At 42.0% G+C, this 22867-nt stretch overlaps 1 protein-coding gene across 8 annotated transcripts in view; it reads left to right on the top strand.

Moving 5' to 3' along the window:
* The first annotated feature begins 5875 nt into the window (after window positions 1-5875).
* Window positions 5876-22867, top strand: part of ERICH1 (glutamate rich 1) — a 91599-nt gene continuing 74607 nt past the window's right edge. For 6 of the 8 annotated variants that reach the window (XM_081324748.1, XM_081324749.1, XM_081324747.1 and 3 more), the window contains exons 1-2: window positions 5876-6047; window positions 20188-20346. In XM_081324748.1, the coding sequence (XP_081180874.1) occupies window positions 6023-6047; window positions 20188-20346 (184 nt within the window). In that variant the 5' untranslated portion in view covers window positions 5876-6022. Of the gene's footprint in view, window positions 6048-20187; window positions 20347-20456; window positions 20507-22867 lie in introns of those variants that run through there. The other 2 variants (XM_081324753.1, XM_081324752.1) reach the window with 2 other exon arrangements.

Raw genomic sequence — 22867 nt, 5'->3', positions numbered from 1 at the left:
TGGAAAGCCTCCAGTGAGATGCTCAAGAAGGAAAAAAAGGCAACTTAAGCATTCTGTTACTTAAATTGTAGGAGAATGGTAAATGTTTATTGAACTTGATGCAACTGCATTTTAACTGTTCTTACAACCAAATAAATGCAGAATATATGGTAATTGATCCTTCACATTAAAAGTCTACAAAATTGTTGTCCTGGCTATTCAAGAGTCTACTAATAAGTGTAACTATTGTATTATTGTTAATTATACACATTTTCAATGGTTTAAACAGTGCATAAAATCATTTTGTGTATACACGTATATGTATGTATGTATGTTAGTGACTAACAAAACAAAAACTTAATTTTTTTTAAAAAAAAAAAAGAAAGCAAAACAATGTGGCTTTCCCCTCTATCAGCTATCTGTGGCGGATAAACATGCCATGCCCAAGTTAACAGTTCTGGGATGATAAGGATGACTGCCCCAAAGTGCTTTTTCCAAAAGGCAACTGGGCTTTCTTGGTATTTTTTTTTTCTTTAAAAGCATTTCACTTATCATCCAAGAGTATAGATCTACGGTAAAACAGAAGCTTCTTGGATGAGTCCAGTTGCCTTTTGGGATAACCATGACCTGGATGATTGAGTAATGCCACAGATGATAGGATGACTATTCTAAAGAATGGCAGTTGTTTCACCAAATTAGGGCCATTGTAGCATTAAAATGGAAAGATGATTCAGATTGACATCCCTAGTATTGTATCAGTCTCTAGTTTTTTATGCTGGACCAGGGCAGAAATATTCCTTGCAATCAGTGACAGGCTGTGATTATCAGCATTAAGGATTCCTTTCTTTCACTTCCTAAGTTGCAGAGACATAGTTTTCTTTTAAAAATTTCGTATTGTTACTTACTGTATTGTGGATGTAACATATTAGGCATTGCTGTTCAGTAATATAATTTTTTTGCAATAATTTTCAGAACTCACAAGGGATTTTTTTTCATATTATACCTTCAGCTGGTCATACTGTTTACCATAGATCTATAATTCCGGAGATCCTATTTTTTGCTTTGATACTTCTATATGTTATTTGTGTGTGTGTGTGTGTTTGTGCCTTCAAATCAGGGAGAAATCCCTACAGTTTTCTTGGCAAGGTTTTTCAGAAGTGGCCTGTCATTGCCTGCTTCTTAGGGCTGACACTGACCGGCCCAAGATCACCCAGCTGACTTCAGGATTAAGATAGCACTACAGTAGAACACATGGTCTCCTGCATTCTAGCCTGGTGCCTTAACTACTACGCCAAATTGGCTCTCATATATACTATTTATACCTTAAATATATTAAACCCCACTGGTGGAGAAGGAAATCATACAGATGTATCTGCATGTCATTTTAATATTTTTTTTAATTTCATGTGAGAAAATACTTAGCAAGAGCTGCATATCAATCAGTGCTATTTTTGTCCTGATTTCTTTTTCAGGGTAAATAGAATTTACCTAAATGATAAAATACCAATTCCATTTATAGCAGATTACCTCCAGATTCAAATGAGATCAAGGCTGCATCCATAATTTTCAGAAAGGAACTAATAATCATATGAATAGACTCTAAAGTGAGTGGTTTGCATTCAGAAGGAATACTGATGACTGACAATGTTTGATGTTATTGTTCAAGATCTGAAATAAGTTTTTATTTGATATTAAATGTCAATATCCAAGGTGTCAGACTACCTACTAGGTGAATATGAGAGTCCACGAGGATTATATAAATGTTTTAAGCCCTAAAGAAGACCTTATTCTCACCAGTTTAGAACTGGAAGAAAACCAACAGCAACTAAGCACAACAAAATGACATTAATCAACTCATCTTTATGAGAACACACCTGACAATTTGGTTTGTTCATTAAGCCAACTTTTCAGGACCTCTTAAATTTGAGCCACTACACTGGAAAAGCCAATGCATATAAGTGGCCTAACATTTGATGTCAAGCCACTGACATCACCACAAAAATAATGTGACAGCTACAATAGGAATTTAGTGACTTTTTCCAGGATTACCCACACTCTTGGTTCTCTCATTTTTAACTAATGCAACCAACCATAGCTAAACCCTTCTTCCCAAGAACCTCTACAAACAGAGCATAACTACTCAGTCCAACTACTCCTTGTCCTGTCAGTTGTAAGAGAAATAAGTACCTATTTCCTCATGGGATGGAGTCAAAAGGCAACCATCTAGTTCAGGAGAGGAGAAAAAAAGTGCACTGGCACACCCACTCCACCCCCACCCCCATCCCCATCAATTTGCATTTCACTTTTTTTACATAAAGAATAAGTAAAGGTAGTCCTCAACTTACAATATTCATTCACTGACCACTTGAAGTTACAGCAACACTGAAATAAAGTGACTGTTTTTCACACTTACAACAGTTGCAGCAAACCCCCCCCCCCAGTTACATGCTCAAAATTCAGACACTTGTCAACTGGCATATATCTGAGGGGTCCTTGATGCTCTCTGAGCTTGGTTGTTTTGTTGCAGACATTTCATTACCAAAACTTAGGTAGTGATGTTGATGCACTGATGATGTTACCTACTTTGCATAATGAAACATCTATAAGAAAACCCAGTTCAGAAAGCAACAAGCACCCCTCATGTCAACCCTGAGCTACAAATATTCTCTTTTATTGGCATGTATTTATGATGGTTGCAGTGTCCTGGGATCATGGGATTTTGTGACCTTCTGACAAGCAAAGTCAATGGGGAAGCCAGGATTCACTTATCTGTGCTATTAACTGAACAACCACAACGATTCACTTAACAACCGTGCCAAGAAAGGTTATAAAAGGTTATAAAAAAAACCCATCTGGCTTAGCAATGGAAATTTTGGGCTCAATTGTGGTCCTAAATCGAGGACTACCTGCACTGGGGAATATAATCTCAAATCCTGATTATGTGTGCCATCCAACCTGGTGCAGAATTTAACAACGAACAGAGATATAGCTTTTGCTCAGTGTCTTAAAACTCCGGAGGAGAAAAGCTTTGGAAGTTTGTTTGGCACGAAATGCACCATTGCAGAAGGCAGGAGCGTCGCCTCGCCTCGCCTCGCTTCGCCGGCAACGCGACTCGTGTTCGCGGTCGGCCTTTCTACACCGGGCGGCAATGTCGACCTAAGGCAACGCGGGGTATTTGCCTTCCACGCGAGATTTTTCCAAGGGAAAGCAGCCCACCCAGCTTCTGATTTACAGCCGTCCTCGCTTCTCTTTCCACCTCCCTCAAACTCCTCCGCAGCTGGCTGACCTCGCCTCGGGACTAGTAGGCGTCGCGGAGAAGAGAGACGAGGCGTTTCGCCTCTGAACCCCCAGCAGCCTATGTAGTTCTCTGGCTCTTTTTTTCCCCCTTTCTTCCTCCTCTCAAAGCAAGCCGCCTTCCCACAGATTTAACGGGCGGGATGGGCGCTCGGTCTTTACTTCTTTGAGGAAACAGTGAAGTAGGTTCGCGCTCTCTTCACACTCCCAGGACTCTAGAAATCGAGACCGCGCCCGAGGGCGTCTGTGTGAGGCAGCGGCGGAGGGAACCGGTCCGCTTGGGCCCAAGCGCATAGTGCTCCTCCCTGCCCCCTTATCTGCCCTCGCCGCGGCTCGGCAAACGGGGGCCCAAAGACACCCCCCCCCGCCGCCGCCATATCCCCGCGGAGCGTTTGCAAGGTCTCCGACAGAGCCTCGTGCGGGAAAGCCCGCGCGCTTCTTGGCCGCTTAGAGAGCCTCGCCGCCTGTGCGCTCGAGAACGAGCAGGGGAAGCGAGCGTCAGTCCGCAGCCCCTCAGCAGCGGACTGCGCCGCACTAACCGAGGGAATGCCGGACGGCGGTCGCCCCAGCCAAAAGAACAAGAGACACGTGCCCGCGGACACGTTTTTTCCCCCCTCCCCCCGGCACTTTCCGCGGCAGCGGGATAGTCTCCTCTCGCTCTAGCTTATTTTCCAGAAGCGCCGGTTTTTTTTTACGCGCCTGTTCCCGCTCCCCCGGCGCGTCCTCGACCGTTCTCCCATCTTTGATCGGAAGACGCTCGCCGCAGTCCCAGTCGTTTCTGAGTGCTACCTCCGGACGGTGGAGGCTACCTCAGACACAGGGGAGCGTCCTCGGGGCCTTCCCGATTATTTCTGAGAAAGTTCTCCCTCGCCCCAAAGAGAGGCCGCCGTCGTTTCAACACCTTCCGTTTGCCCAAACTGGAGCCCGGCTTTTAGGAGGACGCCGTCGTGTCTGCTCCTTCCATCCTTCCCTTGTAAAAAGACAAGACACCACCACCACCACCATCCCGAGTTTCCTCCCTCGCGCTTTCTGACACAGCTTCCATATATCGTCGCTCTCTCCCCCCACCAGCCATCCCAACTCATCCTTGGTTTTTCTCTCACCACACTTCTACAAGCACCTCCAGGACTGGGACTTCGGTCCCCACAAAGAAGAGACGGGGGACTTAAAACACACGTTCTGTCACCCCGATATTTCTCAGTCATCCTCAGTATCAATTCTAGGTGCTTTAAGCCTTCTCTCCCCCCCCTCCCTTCTGCCAGCTCGTACGAGTGTATTCACGTCGGCGGGAAAGCGAGGGATGGCCGCCGTACCCCCACTTCTCAACAGCAACGATGCCGATTGTGGCTCTGAACCCACGCAAATACTCCCCCTCCGCGACCGAAATAACCGCAGCTGTCACAGAAAACTCCCGTTCTTCTCAACTCCGTCTGCCCCACCGTCGTCCCCTCCCCGAAACAGCCTCCGCAACAGATGCTACCCCAGCCCACCAGCATCGTCTCCCCAACAACGCCACGTCGAAAGCCTCTCTCCCCAGGCTTTTGACTCCAATGGCCCAAGGTGAACCCCTCTGTCGCCCAATAACTACTACGGTACTAGAAATCCCGGTCGGAACAACCACGCCGAGGCAAAAGGCAGCGTTTCTCTCTTCATGACCCCCCCCCCACACACACACACACACAGGACTTCATCTTACCAATTCTTTCCATCTCCTGTTCGGACACCCACCCGCCCACCCTCCGGAAACCCACACACTCCCGAGAGTTTGCTAAGCTTAACGCTAATTCGCCGCCGGCCAAGCATCTTTGCTCGAGGTGGCTCGTTTTAAATCTTCGGCAAAATGTATACCGAAGCTATGTGTGTACGTGCGTCTGGAGCGCGTGTGTGTGTGTCGGGGGGGGGGGCTAACCTTAGATGCCCCCTCCTGCCTCTCCGCCCCCGCCCCACACCACCATCATCATCATCATCATCACACGAGGGTCCTGGGCGGTCTTGCTCATTGGCTGCCCGCTTACCTTTTTCAGCGCGGACATTCTAGTGCATTATTCATTTAGCGTATAAGTGGGTTGCGTGCAGCGTTCAACGAGTCAGGTGAAGGAGAAGCCGGGGCAGGAGGAGATAGTAGTGGTAATAACAGTGGTGGCAGTAGTGAAGGTGAAGAAGAAGAAGAAGAAGAAGAAGAAAAGAGGCAGAGAACTATGCATAATAACATTATCTCCCGGGTGTATTTGTCTCATAGACTCGCGCGCGGCCGACACACATTCGGAAAACGGCGCCGCTGGATAGTTCCCTTGTCGCGGTCCAGGCGCAGCCGGCTTGCTCCGTGAAAAAAAAAAGCGGCTGTGCGCTGAGCAGAGCGGCTTTGCTCGCTGCTGCCGCTGTCCGAACCGCTCTCGAGGCGGAATTCTCACGTTCTGCGCAGCCGCGCACGGTCTCCCGCACCCTCCCCCTTCCAGAGCTCGGCGGGCGGGGCGCGGTTCAGTCCCCGGCCAGGCAGCCCTAGAGGGGAGAGGTCTTCCCCGCCCTTGGAACGCTGGCGTAGGGACCGCCCCCTTCAGCGCAAGGGCCAATGGGAAGCCAGGGCTTCTGCGGATAGATACGCCGGATGGAAAGAGGAAGCTGGGAGTGGGTTGGAGCTGCAGTAGCAGCAGCAGCAGGAGAAGGAGAGCGTGGAGGGCTGTTTTCAACCTCGTGCCTATGATTCTCCCTTTGTGAGGGGTGTGAGCCTTTCGTTGCTTTTGTGGGACACATGGCCTTGAAAAGGAGGAGAGAAGGTGAGGCGGCGGGGCGAGCTGGGGAAACAGGCAAACAAGAACGTCACTGTGCAGGAAGCATAGAGCTCAAGCGGGGACGGGCTGGACAAATATCCCCCCCACCCTCCTCCCAAGTATAGTAGTGGAGTTTGCTGCGATCGGTAGAGAAGAAGGCTTTGTGTTTTAGGCATGGATAAGGCACTAAAAGGCTAACGAGAAGAGCCTCAAGACTTTTCTGCTGTCAAGGGGTGAGAAGATTAGAAGAAGCTGTGGAAAGAGGTCATCAAACAGCGTGGATGAGAGAGAGAGAGAGAGAGACATTAGGTTTGCTCATAATGCCTGTCACATGGGTCGGTGGGCAAAGTAAGGTCCTATAGAAGTGAAGCTGACAGGTGACACAGTAAGGTTTATCTGTTTCGGTTCCACCTCCAGGTAATTCACACATGAGTTGCCAGGAAGCACGATCAACCTGCAGGCCAGCAAATCTGAGGAATGCCATACCAGGAAAGACTGGACTCTGTTATTAAGAAGTCACATATCCTAAGATCCCAAAATTGGGGGAATGCTGAATGTCAACTTGGCTAGAAAAGATACCTTTCAATTGCTAAAGAAAATGTGTTTGTCATTTTTCAGCCAAGTGCTGAAAAATATTTCAGTGAGTGATTGATGATGAAATTATATATTACTAGTTTTTATTTCTCTAATATTGCATCACATACATATAAAAGTTTTAATGTTTTTAAAAGAATGCCTGGGACCTTGAGATGAATTGATCTATATACCAGATAAAGCTAATTTGTCAGGAATGCAGCAAACCACAATTTTGAAATTGAAATTGTCTATTTACAGAGATAGACCTACTATTACATAAGTGAGTCAGCCTCATCCAGAGTGGGTAGGGGGAAATAGGTAGTGATTGCCCAAGGACAAGACTACCAGGAAAAAAGTGTCACATGGTCTCCCAGTCCCCCCTAAATTAACTTGCAGTTTTCAGATATAGTCAAATAGCCTGTCCTGATGTCAGTGTTAAAATAAGACAACAGTGGGATTTGGTATTTAAACTGGAAAGGTTGATAACTTATTCTTCAAGCTGTTAATAACTTGCACCAGTCCTATAACTAAACCTTGGAAGATAAAATAGAGTGATCAATGTACTACCTACTAAAGGAGTTACATTATTCTAAAATTATGCTTGTAAATATTTATTTATTTATTTATTTTATTTCCATTTATATCCCGCCCTTCTCCGAAGACTCAGGGCGGCTTACAAGCTTAGCAATATGTTGGGAAGATTTTTGTAGTAAATCTTGGAAGTTTTAAATTCTTCTGGCTAGATTCAGAGGGAAATATCAGTGAACAACCATTAGCCTAGTATAGGCCAAAATGCATTCTTGACTGCTATGTATTTCTCTACTTTTTACCTTCGTATGGTGGGATGGCATTCATCATATCTGCTGTCATAAGGAAGTCCTAATGTGGAAGATGCAAAAGTATTTATTTAGTATTTATATCTCACCTTTATTTTATAAATTACTCAAGGCAGCGAATGTACCTAATTTTCCTTCCTCTCCTGTTTTCCTCACAACAACTCTGTGAGTTGGGTTGGACTGAGAGAAAGTGACTTGGCTACCAGCCAGCTTTAATGCCTAAGGCAGGACTAGAACTCACAGTCTCCAGCTTTCTAGCCTGGTGCCTTAATCAATGTCTAGTCAGGGTTGTCAAACTGCCGGCCCACAGGCCGGTTGCATCATGCAGAGGCTGCGCCCACCTCAGCTCCAGCAATGCAAAAAAAGTTGCAATACGTCGCAACTTGTCACGTGACGCGGCGAGTTTGACACCCGTGGTCTAGGTCATTATTCCTGTATAAGTGAGAAGTTTATAGAACCGGTATTATGGCAGGAACATAATGGCATGATATGAGTGGGGCTGCATTTCCATGAAAATTATAAATTATTTCCACTGGCTGTAATATCTTCTGTGGAGCCTGACTATAAATCAAAATATTGTGAAAGTAGAGAATCTTATCCAGAATGGGTGTTTTTTAAGGGGAGGGGGACAAAGTTAGTTATAGCTTAATTTGCCTTAACTTCAGTTCTGTATTAACCAAAAGGAAAGGGTAAACTGTAGTTAACCATCCCTCCTGGCTCTCAAAAGACAGCAAGTCACAAATTAGAGCTATCACGACTCCAGGGTTCTTTCCATTTGATTTTTAGGACTTTATTGGTATACAGGATGTGATCTGAAATGGTATATGTAGGCGGCATGGGGCAACCCAGCCATGATGATTTATTTTTTTTCTGTAAGAGTTCATTTAAAAAAAATTGAATCAGGAAGCATCACCTGACCAGTCATTACCAAATCACAATCAAGATACCTGCCCCAGAGCAATCCAGAACTTGGAATGTCTGGTGCCAAACTTTTGTATGCCATGAAAAAGTTTCCTGAGGTTTTTTTTTAATCCCATTTATATCCCGCCCTTCTCCGAAGACTCAGGGCGGCTTACAATCTAAAGCACAAATCAATGTGCTTAGCAATAGCCTTCATTCTATGTATATGCCTGCTTATTAGGGCTTTCCCCCCCCCCAGCGGCATTATTACAAAGTCAGCTTATTGCCCCCAACAATCTGGGTCCTCATTTTACCTACCTCGGAAGGATGGAAGGCTGAGTCAACCTTGAGCCTGGTGGGACTCGAACCTGCACTAATTGCAGGCAGCTGGTGTTACTTAAGGAGGCATTAGCCCACTGCTCCACCAAGGAAGATGGAAATTGCTAGATTCACACCCAACAGTATGCTATAAAATGCCTCGCTTAATTTTGCCTTTTGTATGTTCCTATGATTTCAACTATTGTCCATTGTAAACCTCAGTATAAGATGTGTAGGCCCAGCTAGATGGCAGTACCGAGCTGACCTTGACTGACCTTTAAAAAGTAATCAGGGTTGGACCTGGTTAGTGTTAAATATGGTAGATATAAACACCCGAAGGCAGGACAAGAAGCAACGGATGGAAACTAACCAAGGAGAGAAGCAACCTGGAACTAAGGAGAAACTTCCTGACAGTTAGAACAACTAACCAGTGGAACAACCTGCCTCCAGAAGCTGTGAATGCTCCAACACTGGAAGTTTTTAAGAAGAGACTGGACAGCCATTTGTCTGGAATGGTAGTGTTTCCTGCCTGAGCAGGGGGTTGGTCTAGATGACCTCCAAGGTCCCTTCCAACTTTATTATTATTATTATAAAGTCTTTAGGTTAGATTTGGAAAGTGAAAAAAATATCCTGGAAGAAGGCAGTAATGAATCTCTTTATAATATTTCCAAAGGAACTTAATGAAGATATGCATTATTATATGTGAAGATGTCTAATATAACGTCTTTAAAAGCCATGGTTCTAAACACTTTGTATGTGTGGACCCAGCCAGAGAATGTAAACAATGATGGGTTGCTTGTTAGAGGAATAAGTCTTAGTTTGTCAGTAATGCTAATTGGAAGTACTAAGTTATGATTTGTTCAACCTGTTCAGATAGTGGGAAAACCTGAAGAGTAGCAGTTGGACACAAGGAAAGAGCATAAATGTGCATTTACAATATTAGTTTTGGTTATCTGTTTAATCTATTAAAAGGTTTCCCGTCATTTAGTTATTCCAGTGAAATTAGGAATGACAAAGAGAGCTAGATTTTTCAAAATTTTAAAATGTAGATAAGGGTTCTTGAAATGGTTGTAAAACAATAGATTCATTTACCATTGGAACTTCACTGTTGAAGCAAAGGAACAGCTTATCCTTTGGGTCAGCAAAAAACTTAACCAGTGTAATTGTCAGTTCCACTCTTCCTTTACAGCTGTTCTGGCCAAATTATGTGATTCTAACTGATGGGTGTGCTAATACACCCTTCTGTTCGTCTCTCCAGAGTGTGCAATTCTTCCCCTTGGTAAATGTCATCTTTAGCATGGAAAAGCCAAGCTGTTTTATTTATTGATTCTGTGTCATTTTTGCCCATTGCAACATTTCATCTCCGCAGAAGTTCACCATCACACCAGTTCAGGTTTGCACAAATCCGCCTCTGCCCTCAATTCCCCTTCTCTTAAGTTTTATTTGTAAGAATTTCATATATATCATTTGGAGCTAGAAGAGAAGGTTGACCACATTAAGGAAATTGACAAAAACTGTTCGGAATTTGGAGATATTTATCTCTCCTTTCCTTGAACTGTTTTGCAGAATCATCTCTCTTCAATAGCATAAGGGGTAGTGCAATATCATGCTCATGTATAATGGGTAAATTGGGGAGAACAAGAGATAGGAATGGGCTGGAAGAAGCAACTAGGTTTATATAAGCTAGGTATCTTTACAGGTACATTTTGAAAGGGGGAACAAAGAAAAGATCTAGTTTTAACTGAGAAGCAGCAGATGCTAGCCATTCAAGGGGAAGGTGATAAAACCATACACACCTGGTACAACACCCAGAGACAGTTGTTTTGCCCTTCCTTGTTTGTTTATGGCCTTCAAGCCAGACTTGACTACTGGCAATTGCCTGGAAATTTGCTGCAGTGTTCTTGGCAACATTTTTGCTTTCAGAAATGATTTGCCCTTCCCTGCTTTTTAGGGCTAAGAAAGAGTGACTGGTCTATCGTCACCCAGCCGTATGGGATTAGGGCTCACAATCTCTTGGCTTTGTAGCCTGATGCCTTAACCACTATACCAAATTGGCTCTCTTCTTGCGCTAGCTGCTACAAAACAATATTGATTTTATAGACATAATCTTAAAGTGATTGGATATGATTTATGTACCCTGTTATAATGAGTCCCTGTCACCTTTAACAGGAAAAGTTTCTTTTAATCTGCAGCACAGTGAGTACAGACAGGTTTAATATTGGGCTGAGAACTAGATAAGTCTGGTATAATAAAGGAGGAATATGGGTTGCTGGAATATACTGGAGTCTGTTTAAACTTCAAGTATTTTGTCTTGTTACTTCTGTACATTTTACGTCATCTGTCCTTTCTGCATGCTTCATGTTTCTCCTCTCAATTTCCCTTTTAATTAATTTTCCAAATTAAAAATAATTTCTTTAGCGTTAAAATTTTTGGCTCCTTTCTTCAAGGAGACTGGAACAGATTCAACTTTCATTTGTACAAAATTATCTCATCAGAAGTCTATACAGATCACAGAATTTTTACACAATTGATGTCGGTTATGCCATTTTTTCATTGTAGAAACTTATTTGCTTATTTGGTTAGTAAAGCATAACTTAGAACAGAACCTAAGGTAACAGAAAATTAAAACCCCTTTCTTGCCATCACATATTTCTCTAAACTTTATCAAAATAGGTAGTTTGTTTTGGTATCCTATTTCTTGGATGAAGTATATTTATGGAAGGTTAGTTAATGGAAGGTTTCAATACTAATCTAGGATATTTTTCTTGTTAGATATCATATGATACAGATGATGGCGTCATTTTTCTGTTATGTTGTCCCTTCAACAGTAAAAAAAATAGCCATTTTCTACTAGCTTTGAATTCTTATCAATTTCCAGGGCCTTAATAAGTAGTAATCCAAAAATGACAAGGAAAAGATTCTTTGCATTTATTATTAAACTGAAATCATTAATATCACATTTGTTTTTACATAGCTTATTTCTGAAAAACATACTTGTCTGAATTATGTATTAATAAATGTAGATATTTAGTGTTTCTGCCAGCATACTTTATAGCCTAGAATTTTGCATACCTGTAGATCCATTTTTAAAAGGATCTAAAACATGAAGGTGCTCTTGTATGCACTGACTATATATAGGAAAATGTTTCTCATTCATATAGAAATAACAAAGATGAGTTACAGAGCTATTTTTCAAATAAAGCTTAAATATCTTGTTGTTTAGGAACAGTTTTGAAAAAGGTGCATTTGCAGATATGTATGTGAAAATGCTCACAACCTCTGTCAGGTGTTCAGGGGAAGTGGTTGAGCAAAGGGTCTCATTGATGTTGAGGTTACTGAAATTTATGGGCATGAAATGTTACAGGAGATCCACATTTGGAGATCTGCATTGTTTGCCCAGATCTTTTTTTATTAAAGGTATTGTTCTTATTAAGAGAGAAAATAGACAAAATAAAAATCACTGTGGGCTGGGGATTCGATCTTGTGAGCCTTATATACTTTATAGCAGTGTTTTTCAACCACTGTTCCGCGGCACACTAGTGTGCCGCGAGATGTTGCCTGGTGTGCCGTGGGAAAAATTGAAAAGTAATTATAAAATACTTTCTTTGTGTTTATTTGATTCCTATTCAAGAGAATTACTTTATATATAGTCAATATAGGCACAGAGTTAAATTTTTTAACATTTTCTAATGGTGGAGTGCCTTGTGATTTTTTTCATGAAACAAGTGTGCCTTTGCCCAAAAAAGGTTGAAAAACACTGCTTTATAGAATGCCCTATGAAACTATAATGGTGAATTGCACACATCTGAAAATAGCTGTATCTTTTTTCTACCTCTGATTCACTCAACTGTTTTTTAATATTTATTTATTAGGTTCCTTTTCATCCTTTATTGCATTATAACTAATAATGTAATATTACTTATTACATTATTACTTACTATATTATATTACTTACTTGCATTTAAGTAATGTAATATTGTAATAATATAAGCAGATACACCTAGTACTTCTTCCTCTTCCTATTTTCCCCACAACAACAACAACAACACTGTGAGGTGGGTTGAGTTGTGAGAAAGTGACTGGCCCAAAATCACCCAGCAAGTTCCCTAAATAGCTTAGGATCTGACTTCTTTTCATATGTATCTAGTAAGTACTTCTGCCAAATGAAGTGATGGTGGCTGATCATTGGTGAGCAAAGTACTTTTTATAGTGATATCAAAATGGCTTCTGCAAAGGCATTTGCCAAGTGTTATCCTTCTGGTCTTTTAGATTCCCAGCGAAGACATTTTCATTCAGACATTTATTTATATTTACAACATTTCTTTTTGTTTGGAAGATTTTATGTATAAAATTCTGAACGATTTTTGAGCGACATGTTTTTTATGTTATTAACTGTTCCATTTGGTATTTTAGTAGTACATTTATGAGCTGCCAGCTATTCATCTTTAGGATAACTGTACTTATATAAATATAGCAATGAAGTATTGCCCATTGACAAGATTGTTTCTAAAGGGTCTCTTTAGCAGGAGCTTTTTTTTTTTTTGAATAGAGAAAGAAAAGGAACAAACAGATGTTACTGGTTTTCCACTTGGCAATTTGGTGTACTGTGTAATTGGTCCTAGTGAAAGCACAAAACAGGGCTAATTTTCTCTTCATGCATTCTGCACCTCCTATGATGATGTCACATTTTTTGTAATTAGTTTCTGGATACATCCTAGGGTAGCTTGCACTGCAATTTCATCTCGTAAGTATTACCATTAGATATTGCTATTTATTGTATTCTCTTTTCTCAACTTTATTTGTTCTTTAAGTTTTTGAACTGCTAATCTTCAGAATATAATCTGTAGGGATAAAGGTGAAGTGGGGCACAGGTAATGCTTGGTTTGTGATCACTATTGAGCCCAAAATTTCTGTTGCTAAGCAAGACAGTTGTTAAATCAATTTTGCTCTATTTTATGAGCTTTTTTTTAAACCACATTTGTTAAGTGAATCACTGCAATTGTTTAGGTTATTAAGTGAATCTGGCTTCCCCATTGACTGCTTGTCAGAAGATCACAAAAGGTGATCACATGTCCCCGGGACACTACAACTGTCATAAATGCTTATTACATAATTTCTTTCCAACATAGCATTGGATTGGAAACTATAAAAGGAAGGACAATTGGTAAGACAAAACTCAACTTCTCAAGGGCCTGAAGCAGGCTAATTGATGTTTCCATAGTTCTTTTTTAAAAAATAAATAAATAAATAAATTTCAAACTGATTGGGAATAATGAAATAAAACACCAGATGGATTCCAAGGCAGTGTGTGTTTGAATACTAGCAGAGATTATTGTAAGGCAGGAATAGTGAAAGACCACAGTGCTTGGAAGGCAGTAGTTGCAGTGGATAGCTTAATGGTACATATTGGTTGAGGCACGTTGTTGGATTGATTCCTGGATTTAAAGGGGCTTTTTCTTAGCTTTTTCAAATTGTATTAAGTCTGCTCTAGATTTCACACCAATGTTCATGTCTGCTTCCTACCTTAAAATGGCGAAAACTATGCCCAGTTGTTTTCAATAGAGGCAGAGGGTTCTAGATATTGCAAAAGCTGGATTGGCAAGCTCCAAGAGACCCTGAGGAATGAAGTTGTCCATCCCTGTTGTAGGCCGCATTAAACATGATCTACTGGCAAGTACGGTTAACATCTGAGTCTTGTCTGTGAACACAGATTTGCACTTGGCCAGCATTCCTTTGAAATTGGAATAGTATGATAGAGAACCTTGAATGTACTCTGTTAGTGCAAGAGATTGTTTTGTGAGTGCAGGGTTTGTTCATTTGTGAATGCAGTGGTGTAATATCTGTTGCAGGTGATTGATAGGGAAAACTAGGGATATAGAAACAGCATTTTGGCCCATGGACAAATACAACAACGGAGTCTCTTTAAGTTTAGAAAACGTCATCCTTGCCCTCAGTTGCTAGACTACATTCTTGCTGCTGTATTCTTCTGCATGTGTGCATTATGTTTGTGACAGATGCTGTTCATACTGTGCAACTATAGGCCCAGGTGTTGGTTTTTCTTTTGAAAAGTAGTTATACAAGCTGCTCCACCTTCCCTTCCCTGTGATATTTCTTGTTTACACTGGGATGTGCAGAAGCTTGCCTACAGGCATATCTAAATTAATAGTACTAGGGGGAAAAATCTCCCCAGGCACGTTGTATATAATTTTCTTCTACAAAAGCAGCTTTAAATATGATTTCTGTTCGCAATTGTTACTATGAACAAACTGATTGTTTCAGGTGCCTTATTCAGAATACAATCAGTCCATGATTTAAAAGAGAGCCAAGTTACGTTTTCAACTTGTCTTTTGCCTGAAATTAAAAAAAAATATCTGAAAAGATTTTGTTTCTTGAGGAATGTAATTATTATTTTTTGGCAATTACATTAGTCGTCCTTACTGCACAGATGTCATTTTCTTCTCAGCTTTTCTGATAAAGATGGCATTATTGAGGTTTTCTTAGTGTTGTAAATTGTTTGCATGAAACTGCCTGGGGTACCAATGACAAATGACAACTTAGGGTATTTTACCATTTACCATTAGAACAAAAGCTGTAGGCCTTTACTTGACCGAGGCCAAGAAAAACTAAGCATACGCAAAAAACATTTCCCATAGAAAGGGCTAAAAGAAACACAGAATATTCACCCAGATACATTAAACGTGACAGTTTACAAAACCTATTATTTCAGAAGGGTTTGTGTAGGTCTTTAAGCAAGTATGATTTGATAACAAAAATCACATGGTTCTACATAACTGCTGTCTGTGCCTCCAAATAATGTTGGAAACAAGCAGAATTTCATCCGGGTTGGATCTAGGCTTCTAAGAAGCATATTTTTTATGCCTTTAATGTGCATTGGGGCTAGGAAAATGTTCCCCTCAGTTGTTGGTGAATTCTAATTCTAAGGTCCTTCACCAATGGTCATCTTTGTTAAGGGCACGGAAGTTGTAATAAGGTTGCATCTGGAGGGTTGCCGATTCATCAGCCCAAGTTAACATTTCTTTTATAATTTGAAAATTCTATAATTTGTTGTGGGACTCATGTACCGTATTTTTATTTTTCAATTAAAAAATGAAAATAGCTGAGGTAGTCGCTGTTTCTGATATCCATTCTCTCCCTTTCTCTTTCTTCATTTATATGTAGCACAAATTACCTGACAAATTCTTGAAGCTAGGTATCAAAACTTTGCAAAGCTTACATGACCTGAAAAGTCTTGTTGGCTCTTGATTATCAAGGCTACCTGATAATCATATGATGGCCCTGCCATTGTTACTAAAAATAATAAATCAAATTTTGCATAAGGCCAAATAAAATCTATAAAGTAAAAGTGCATGTGTAACCTTTAAATTTCTTCCACACCACAAGGACACAAGTAGAAGATTACAAAAATTTTGAGGTACCTTCCCTGCAGCAGTACAGAAGAAAGAGTATTTCCATCTTCCTTTGATAGTTGGAAAAAGCCTATAACTTTTGCATCAAATATAATCGGGTTCCTTGAGAAAATATATAGCTGGTCCAGACTGAACTGCAACTCTAGATTCAGGAATCATTGTGTGATTTTTGACCTGGTCTCTGTTTAATGCACAGTTGGGAATAGTCACAAGATGTTAATTTCTAGATCAATATCTTTTTCCAGCTGGATTAAAAATTACTATTGCAAGTGAGATGGGGCAACCTAGATACAGTCAAGTTTATTCTGCTATCTAAACTCTGTTTTCTACCCTGGATCCTAAGGCTGGCGTTAGCAACGCACATGGCAGTGGCAAATACAGTTCTAGAAAACCTAGAAGTCAGTCATTTTATTTTCGTCATTGGCTGGTAAAATGAAACAAAAGGCTGACAATTGATTAGAGTAAAATAAGCTTTAAATCATATCACAGTACAAGTAAAATTGTGAGTTAAACATTTAAGAGTTTGGGACTGTAAAATGTACATATAATTTATGTATGACAACATGACAAAACAATAAAATTACTAATTTGAAATATATAGATTATAATTATAATACTAAAAAGCTATGGAAAAGTTGTAATTAATATTATTTCTTGAAAAATGTAGTGATTAATATATGAGGAAGGATAATGCATAAAAAGTGATTATGATTTCCAAACTAAGAGTCCAATTATAGTGACTATATTGTGAAAACAATTCTGGCAGCTAATTAAATTAAGACAGAAATAAGATTCAGTTGAGAGTAAGGACACAAAACATTGATAAACAGTAGAGACTAAATAGCTGCATTTGAAATGTTTCCAAACAGAAAATACCTAGGAGATACTTGAAAAGAAATTATGGCAAATTGTACAAACTACAGAACAGTGCTTAACTGTAATTATTGTAGTTATGTAGTAGAATCAGATTGGTCTGATAGTAGCAACTTGAGATGGAAGGAATCAGAGCAGCCAGAATATTTGGTGGTGAGTGAAAATAGCAATTCCTAGCGTCTATGGAGATTCTCAGTCATTCAGGTCATGGTTGTCCCAAAGATGCTTTTTTCAAAAGGCAACTGGACTTCCTTTTTTTTTCCTTGAAGATGTTTCGCTTCTCATCTAAGAAGCTTCTTGGATCAGAAGCAAAGCATCTTCAAATAAAAAGAAAGAAAGTCCAGTTGCCTCTTGAAAAAGCACCTCTGGGACAGTAATTCCTTTGGGACAGTAATTCATGGCGAGTGTCATTATAGAAGAAGCAATACAATATAACATATTCCAGCATTTTAATTGCTTCTCCACTGCAAGGGTACAACCTCCATTCAAAAGGGATTTTTCGGGATTTTACTTTTTTCCTAGGACCTAATGCGAGAGCATTGAATCCAGCCAAGGACAAATTCTTTCTGAATTTGGGGTCATTATGTAACTGTGATATGTGACTGGGTAAAGTAAATGTGCAGAGTGTCTCGGAAAGATGTTTCTGGCAAATCTGATTACTGCTGTAAGTGTTGTTTAAAATCAGCTAGCACGCATTCATGGCCCAACAGGTGATGGCTGCCTCTGAGAAACTATTAGGTTTTAAATTTTCATGTATTTCCCTACACCAGAGACACTGGAAGTTGTCAATCATAATTAAAAGGGCCAAATCAGCTGATTTTTAAGAACAGATTGGACAACCATTTGTCTGAAATGGTAGAGGGCTTCCCACTTGAACAGGGGGTTGGACTAGAAGATCTCCAAGGTCCCTTCCAACTGTTATACTGTGGGGGGGGGAAGAAGCTTAGGCCAAGAGGAAAGGATGTATATCCAAGTGGAAGTTTCTATTTTGAGTAGGCCAGTTTCATGGAAATGTACGACATTTGGAATGCAGTAGGATGCTTGGGAGATAGATCTCAAGCCTTTAGACTAAACTCTTTCAAGGGGAAGAAATGATCTGTAAGGTCTCCCAGCTGGTCTCCAAAAGGAAGTTTCTTGTTGAGAAGACTTTAAGCGCTATGGGTGTGTTCTGAGCTCCTTTGGAGACGTAGATAGAAAGATTGTAGGGCTACAGTTGTTTTCTGTACCTTTAAGCCAATGTAGTTTGGCATGGGATCTGCATTTGCTCTTGGCATGGAAAACAGTCTCTAGGTCAGGGGTCGGCAACTTTGGCTCTTTTATGACTCGTGGACTTCAACTCCCAGAATTCTTGAGCCAGCCATGCTGAGGGGAAAGAGAGAGGTTTCCAAGCTGAGCCATGCTGGCTCAGGAATTCTGGGAGTTGAAGTCCACGAGTCATAAAAGAGCCAAGGTTGCCTACCCCTGACTGAGGTATTTGAAGGTCTTCACTTGTTCGATTGGTTGTTTGGCAACTAGGCATGTGTCTTAGGGCTAGATTGTTCAATTTCAAGTGAAGTTACTACTAAGAAAAGAGAATATTTGTAGCTCAGGGTTGAAATCAGGAGTCCCTGGTGCTCTCTGAGCTTGGTTATTTTTTTGAAGATGTTTCATAACCAAACTAGGTAACATCATCAGTTACTACTCTGTATGAGCCAGTGTTACCCCAATAAAAATTGTACCAGAGCCTTTGTCTCAAAAAGTTTAAAATACAACCATCATCATCATCAGGTCCTGTGCAGAGCACACTGAGCAGCAAGCGTTTTCCAGCAGTTTTAATCATTTGCAGCATCTTCGGCATCGCCCCAAGGGACATTAATCATCTTAAGATCTTCCTTAAGTGTTTGGCCCCAGGTTTTCTGAGGCCGGCCTCGTTTTTTCTTTCCTCCAAGAGGTATCCAAGATAGTGCAGGTTTTGGATGTCGGTTTTTAGGCATATGTAAGATATGACCAACAAGCTGCATTCACTGTTCATTCACAGTTCTCGATAGGTGTTCTAAATCTGATATTTATAGTACTTTTAATTAGTGATGTGGTCACAATATGAGATGCAGTCACAAAGTGTTTACTTAGATACAACCACAAAATGTTTATTTGAATGTGTTTAAGAAGTTCAGTTGTTCACAGTGCACCAGTGGGGTATTGTCTTTTAACTGTCTTGAGTTTTTTAATAACAGATTATCAGTTGTTCATCTCAACATGGTGACAAGGGTTTTCCTTCTGTTCAATTTTTCCTAGCCGCACGCTTAATTTAAAAAATGTAAAAGAATTTAAAAGTAGAAACTCTTACCCAAGGTTCCAATATCTCAGGGATTGCCACAAAGAAGAGGGAGTCAAGCTATTCTCCAAAACACCTGAGGGCAGGACAAGAAGCAATGGATGGAAACTAATCAAGGAGAGAAGCAACCTAGAACTAAGAAATTTTCTGACAGTTAGAACAATTAATCAGTGGAACAACCTGCCTCCAGAAGTTGTGAATTCTCCAACACTGCAAGTTTTTCAGAGAAGATTGGATAATGGTTTGTCTGAAATGGTATAGGGTTTCCTCCCTGAGCAGCAGGAGGTTGGACTAGAAGACTTCCAAGGTCCCTTCCAACTTATTCTATTCTGTTCTGTTCTATTCCATTCCAATCCATTCTGTGGTATTTGTGTTTTTGTTTGCTTGGGAAATCATTTCTGTGCATGCTTTGTAATAGTTGTAATAGTTCCACTGTCACCCCCATCCTCCAAGATATATAGTCCACAGATCGGGAACCAGAGAGCCAGTGTGGTCTAATGGTTAAGGCACTAGAGTCAAAACCAGGAGACTGTGAGTTATAGTTCCATTTTAATCAAGAAAGTCTGCTGGGTGATCTTGGGCCAGTCATTTTCTCAGTCCAGCCCACCTCACATGGCTTTTGCTGTGGAGGAAGGAGGAGGAGGAGGAAGGAGTTTGTTTGTCACCTTGAATTACTTATAAAATAAGGGTGGGATTACATACATACATACATACATACATACATACCACTGCTGTCCTAGTTCCTGTATCTTGCTGTGTGATTTTTTTTCCCCACTTATGGGTTCACAAGAATGACTGCTCCTTGCTTAAGGAAGGCTTTTGAGATAGAAAGCTTGAGTGCCATAAACTTTTTCTTGCTTTACCAAGGTTTTAAAAATCTTATTCTATTGTTACTTTTTTAGTGTTCCAGAAGAAAGTCCTGGAAAAAGTCTTCCCTGCTCCTGTACTTCCCGATGTCGTTTCTTCAAGCGTAGAGAGCACTGCTCTTCCGAAAGGTGCACTTGCAACTCAGGACGACCCAAGAAAGGTGACAGCTTTGGAAAAAGATTCTAGGGTGCAAGGTAATGTTTGCTTGTGTGTCTTTGCAGGTGGGAGTGGGTGTGCATACACATGTTTGTGCTCATGATCATTAAACCTAACCAGTTCCATTTTGCTTTGCTATGATATCAAGATCCAGTCAGTGTCAGCAAGGTTGACTTGATGCAACAGGATCTGTGAAAGGTACAGGTCACTCCAAACGGTTTTGACTCTGGGGATGCTCAGAGTTCGATCCTGTGACTCCGGAGGAAGTGGACAGGATCATGGGGAGGCTGAGCTCCACCACATGTTTATTGGACCCGTGCCCTTCCTGGCTGGTTTATGCAGCCCGGGAGGGGACGCGAAGCTGGTTCCAGGCGGTTATAGCTGCTTCTTTGAGTGAGGGCAGTTTTCCCGCCGCCTTGAAGGAGGCGGTGGTGAGACCTCTCCTCAAGAAGCCTACCTTGGATCCGGCTGTTTTGAATAACTTTCGTCCGGTCTCCAACCTTCGCTTCCTTGCGAAGGTTGTTGAGAGTGTGGTGGCGCATCAGCTCCCTCTGGTCCTGGATGAAGCGGATTATCTAGACCCGTACCAATCGGGCTTCAGGCCTGGGTACAGCACGGAGACGGCATTGGTCGCGCTGGTGAATGATCTCTGGAGGGCTCGGGACAGAGGATACTCCTCTGTTCTAGTCCTATTAGACCTCTCAGCGGCTTTCGATACCATCGACCATGGTATCTTGCTGCGGCGTCTCAGGGGATTGGGAGTGGGAGGCACGGTTCTTCAGTGGTTCTCCTCCTATCTCCTGGGACGTTCGCAGTCGGTGTTGACGGGGGGGCAGAGGTCGACCGCGAGGCCTCTCGTTTGTGGAGTCCCTCAGGGGTCGGTCCTCTCGCCCCTTCTGTTCAACATCTACATGAAACCGCTGGGTGAGATCATTCGTGGTTTTGGAGTTGGGTATCATCAGTATGCTGATGATACCCAACTTTTCATTTCGACCCCAAACCACCCCAGTGATGCCCTCGACGTGATGTCCCGGTGCCTGGAGGCGGTCCGGGTCTGGATGGGGAGGAACAGGCTTCGTCTCAACCCCGACAAGACGGAGTGGCTGTGCGTACCGGCATCCCGGGATATTCAGGATATCCCACCCCTCATTATGGGGGGTGAGTCATTACCTCCTGTAGATAGGGCTCGCAACTTGGGAGTCCTCCTAGATTCACAGCTCTCTTTAGAAGACCATATTGTAGCTGTAACTAGGGGGGCGTTCGCCCAGGTTCGCCTGGTGCGCCAGTTGCGGCCCTATCTAGACCGGGATGCCTTGCGCACGGTCACTCATGCGCTCGTGACCTCTCGTCTTGATTACTGCAACGCTCTCTACATGGGGCTACCCTTGAAGACCACTCGGAGGCTCCAGCTGGCACAGAATGCAGCCGCGAGAGTTGTGTCGGGGGTCTCCCGATACTCCCGTGTTACACCTTTGCTCCGCGAGCTGCATTGGTTGCCAGTTGTCTTCCGGGTGAGGTTCAAGGTGTTGGTAATGACCTACAAAGCCCTCCATGGCATGGGTCCAGAATACCTTGGGGAGCACCTGCAGCCGGCGTCAACTTCCCTCCGCCCAGTACGCTCCCACAGAGAGGGCCTCCTCAGGGTGCCGCCGGTCAAAGAATGCCGACTGGTGGCCCCCAGGGGGAGAGCGTTCTCTGTGGGTGCACCGGACTTATGGAACCATCTTCCGGTAGAGCTCCGGATGGCGCCCGACCTCCGCTCCTTCCGGCGCGACCTTAAAACCCATCTCTTTAAGGAAGCGGGCCTGGCCTGATGGGATGGGGTGGGTTTGTTATTATGACTTTAATTTTAAATTTGTACTATGGGCATTGTTTAATCATGTTTTAATAATTTTAACTTTTGTATCTGTCTTTTACGTATTGCCCTGTTAACCGCCCTGAGTCTCTTAGAGAAGGGCGGTATATAAATTAAATAAATAAATAAATAAATAAATAAATGCTGGCAGGTCCTCTGCTGGGCTGCTGGCTGCCAGCTTCAGATGTTCTGCCAGCCAAACCATTGTACATCTGCCCACTCTCCCACAACTTTGGCATTGTTTTACACACACGTCCAGTAGTCTAGATCTCAGGACACATATCAAGCACTAAAACTAAGGGGAAGGGACAGGAAGACATAGCAGGATTTGCTGATAGGAGAGAACTAGAATCTTGGCAATAAATAACCAAGGATAGGGTGGGGCACGTCTGTAGCCTTAGCTTGCCTCTAGCAACTGGGCCAACATTTTCCTCTAAACGTACTGCAGATTGAACTGCAGACTGACCATTTGGCACAGTTTGTGCCGGCAGATACTGGAAAGCCACTTTAAAAGTGGAGCAGATAGAGGCACCATCTTGCTGGGCCAGAGTCAGACTAAGGAGAACATCGTGCATTCATATCAGCAAGTAGTTATTGGCCATCTATGCCACAGCAAGCAGGGTGTCTGAATAAACCCTGTATATTTATAATCCAAAATGGATTTTGGATGAATTCAAAATGGTATATTTGGGATTTAATTGCTT

The sequence above is a fragment of the Vipera berus genome (genome assembly GCF_964194415.1).
Source record: "Vipera berus genome assembly, chromosome: 1".
Classification (NCBI taxonomy): Eukaryota; Metazoa; Chordata; class Lepidosauria; order Squamata; family Viperidae; genus Vipera; species Vipera berus.
Note: the sequence above shows the minus strand (reverse complement) of the source record. Positions and strands in the feature narration are given on the sequence as shown.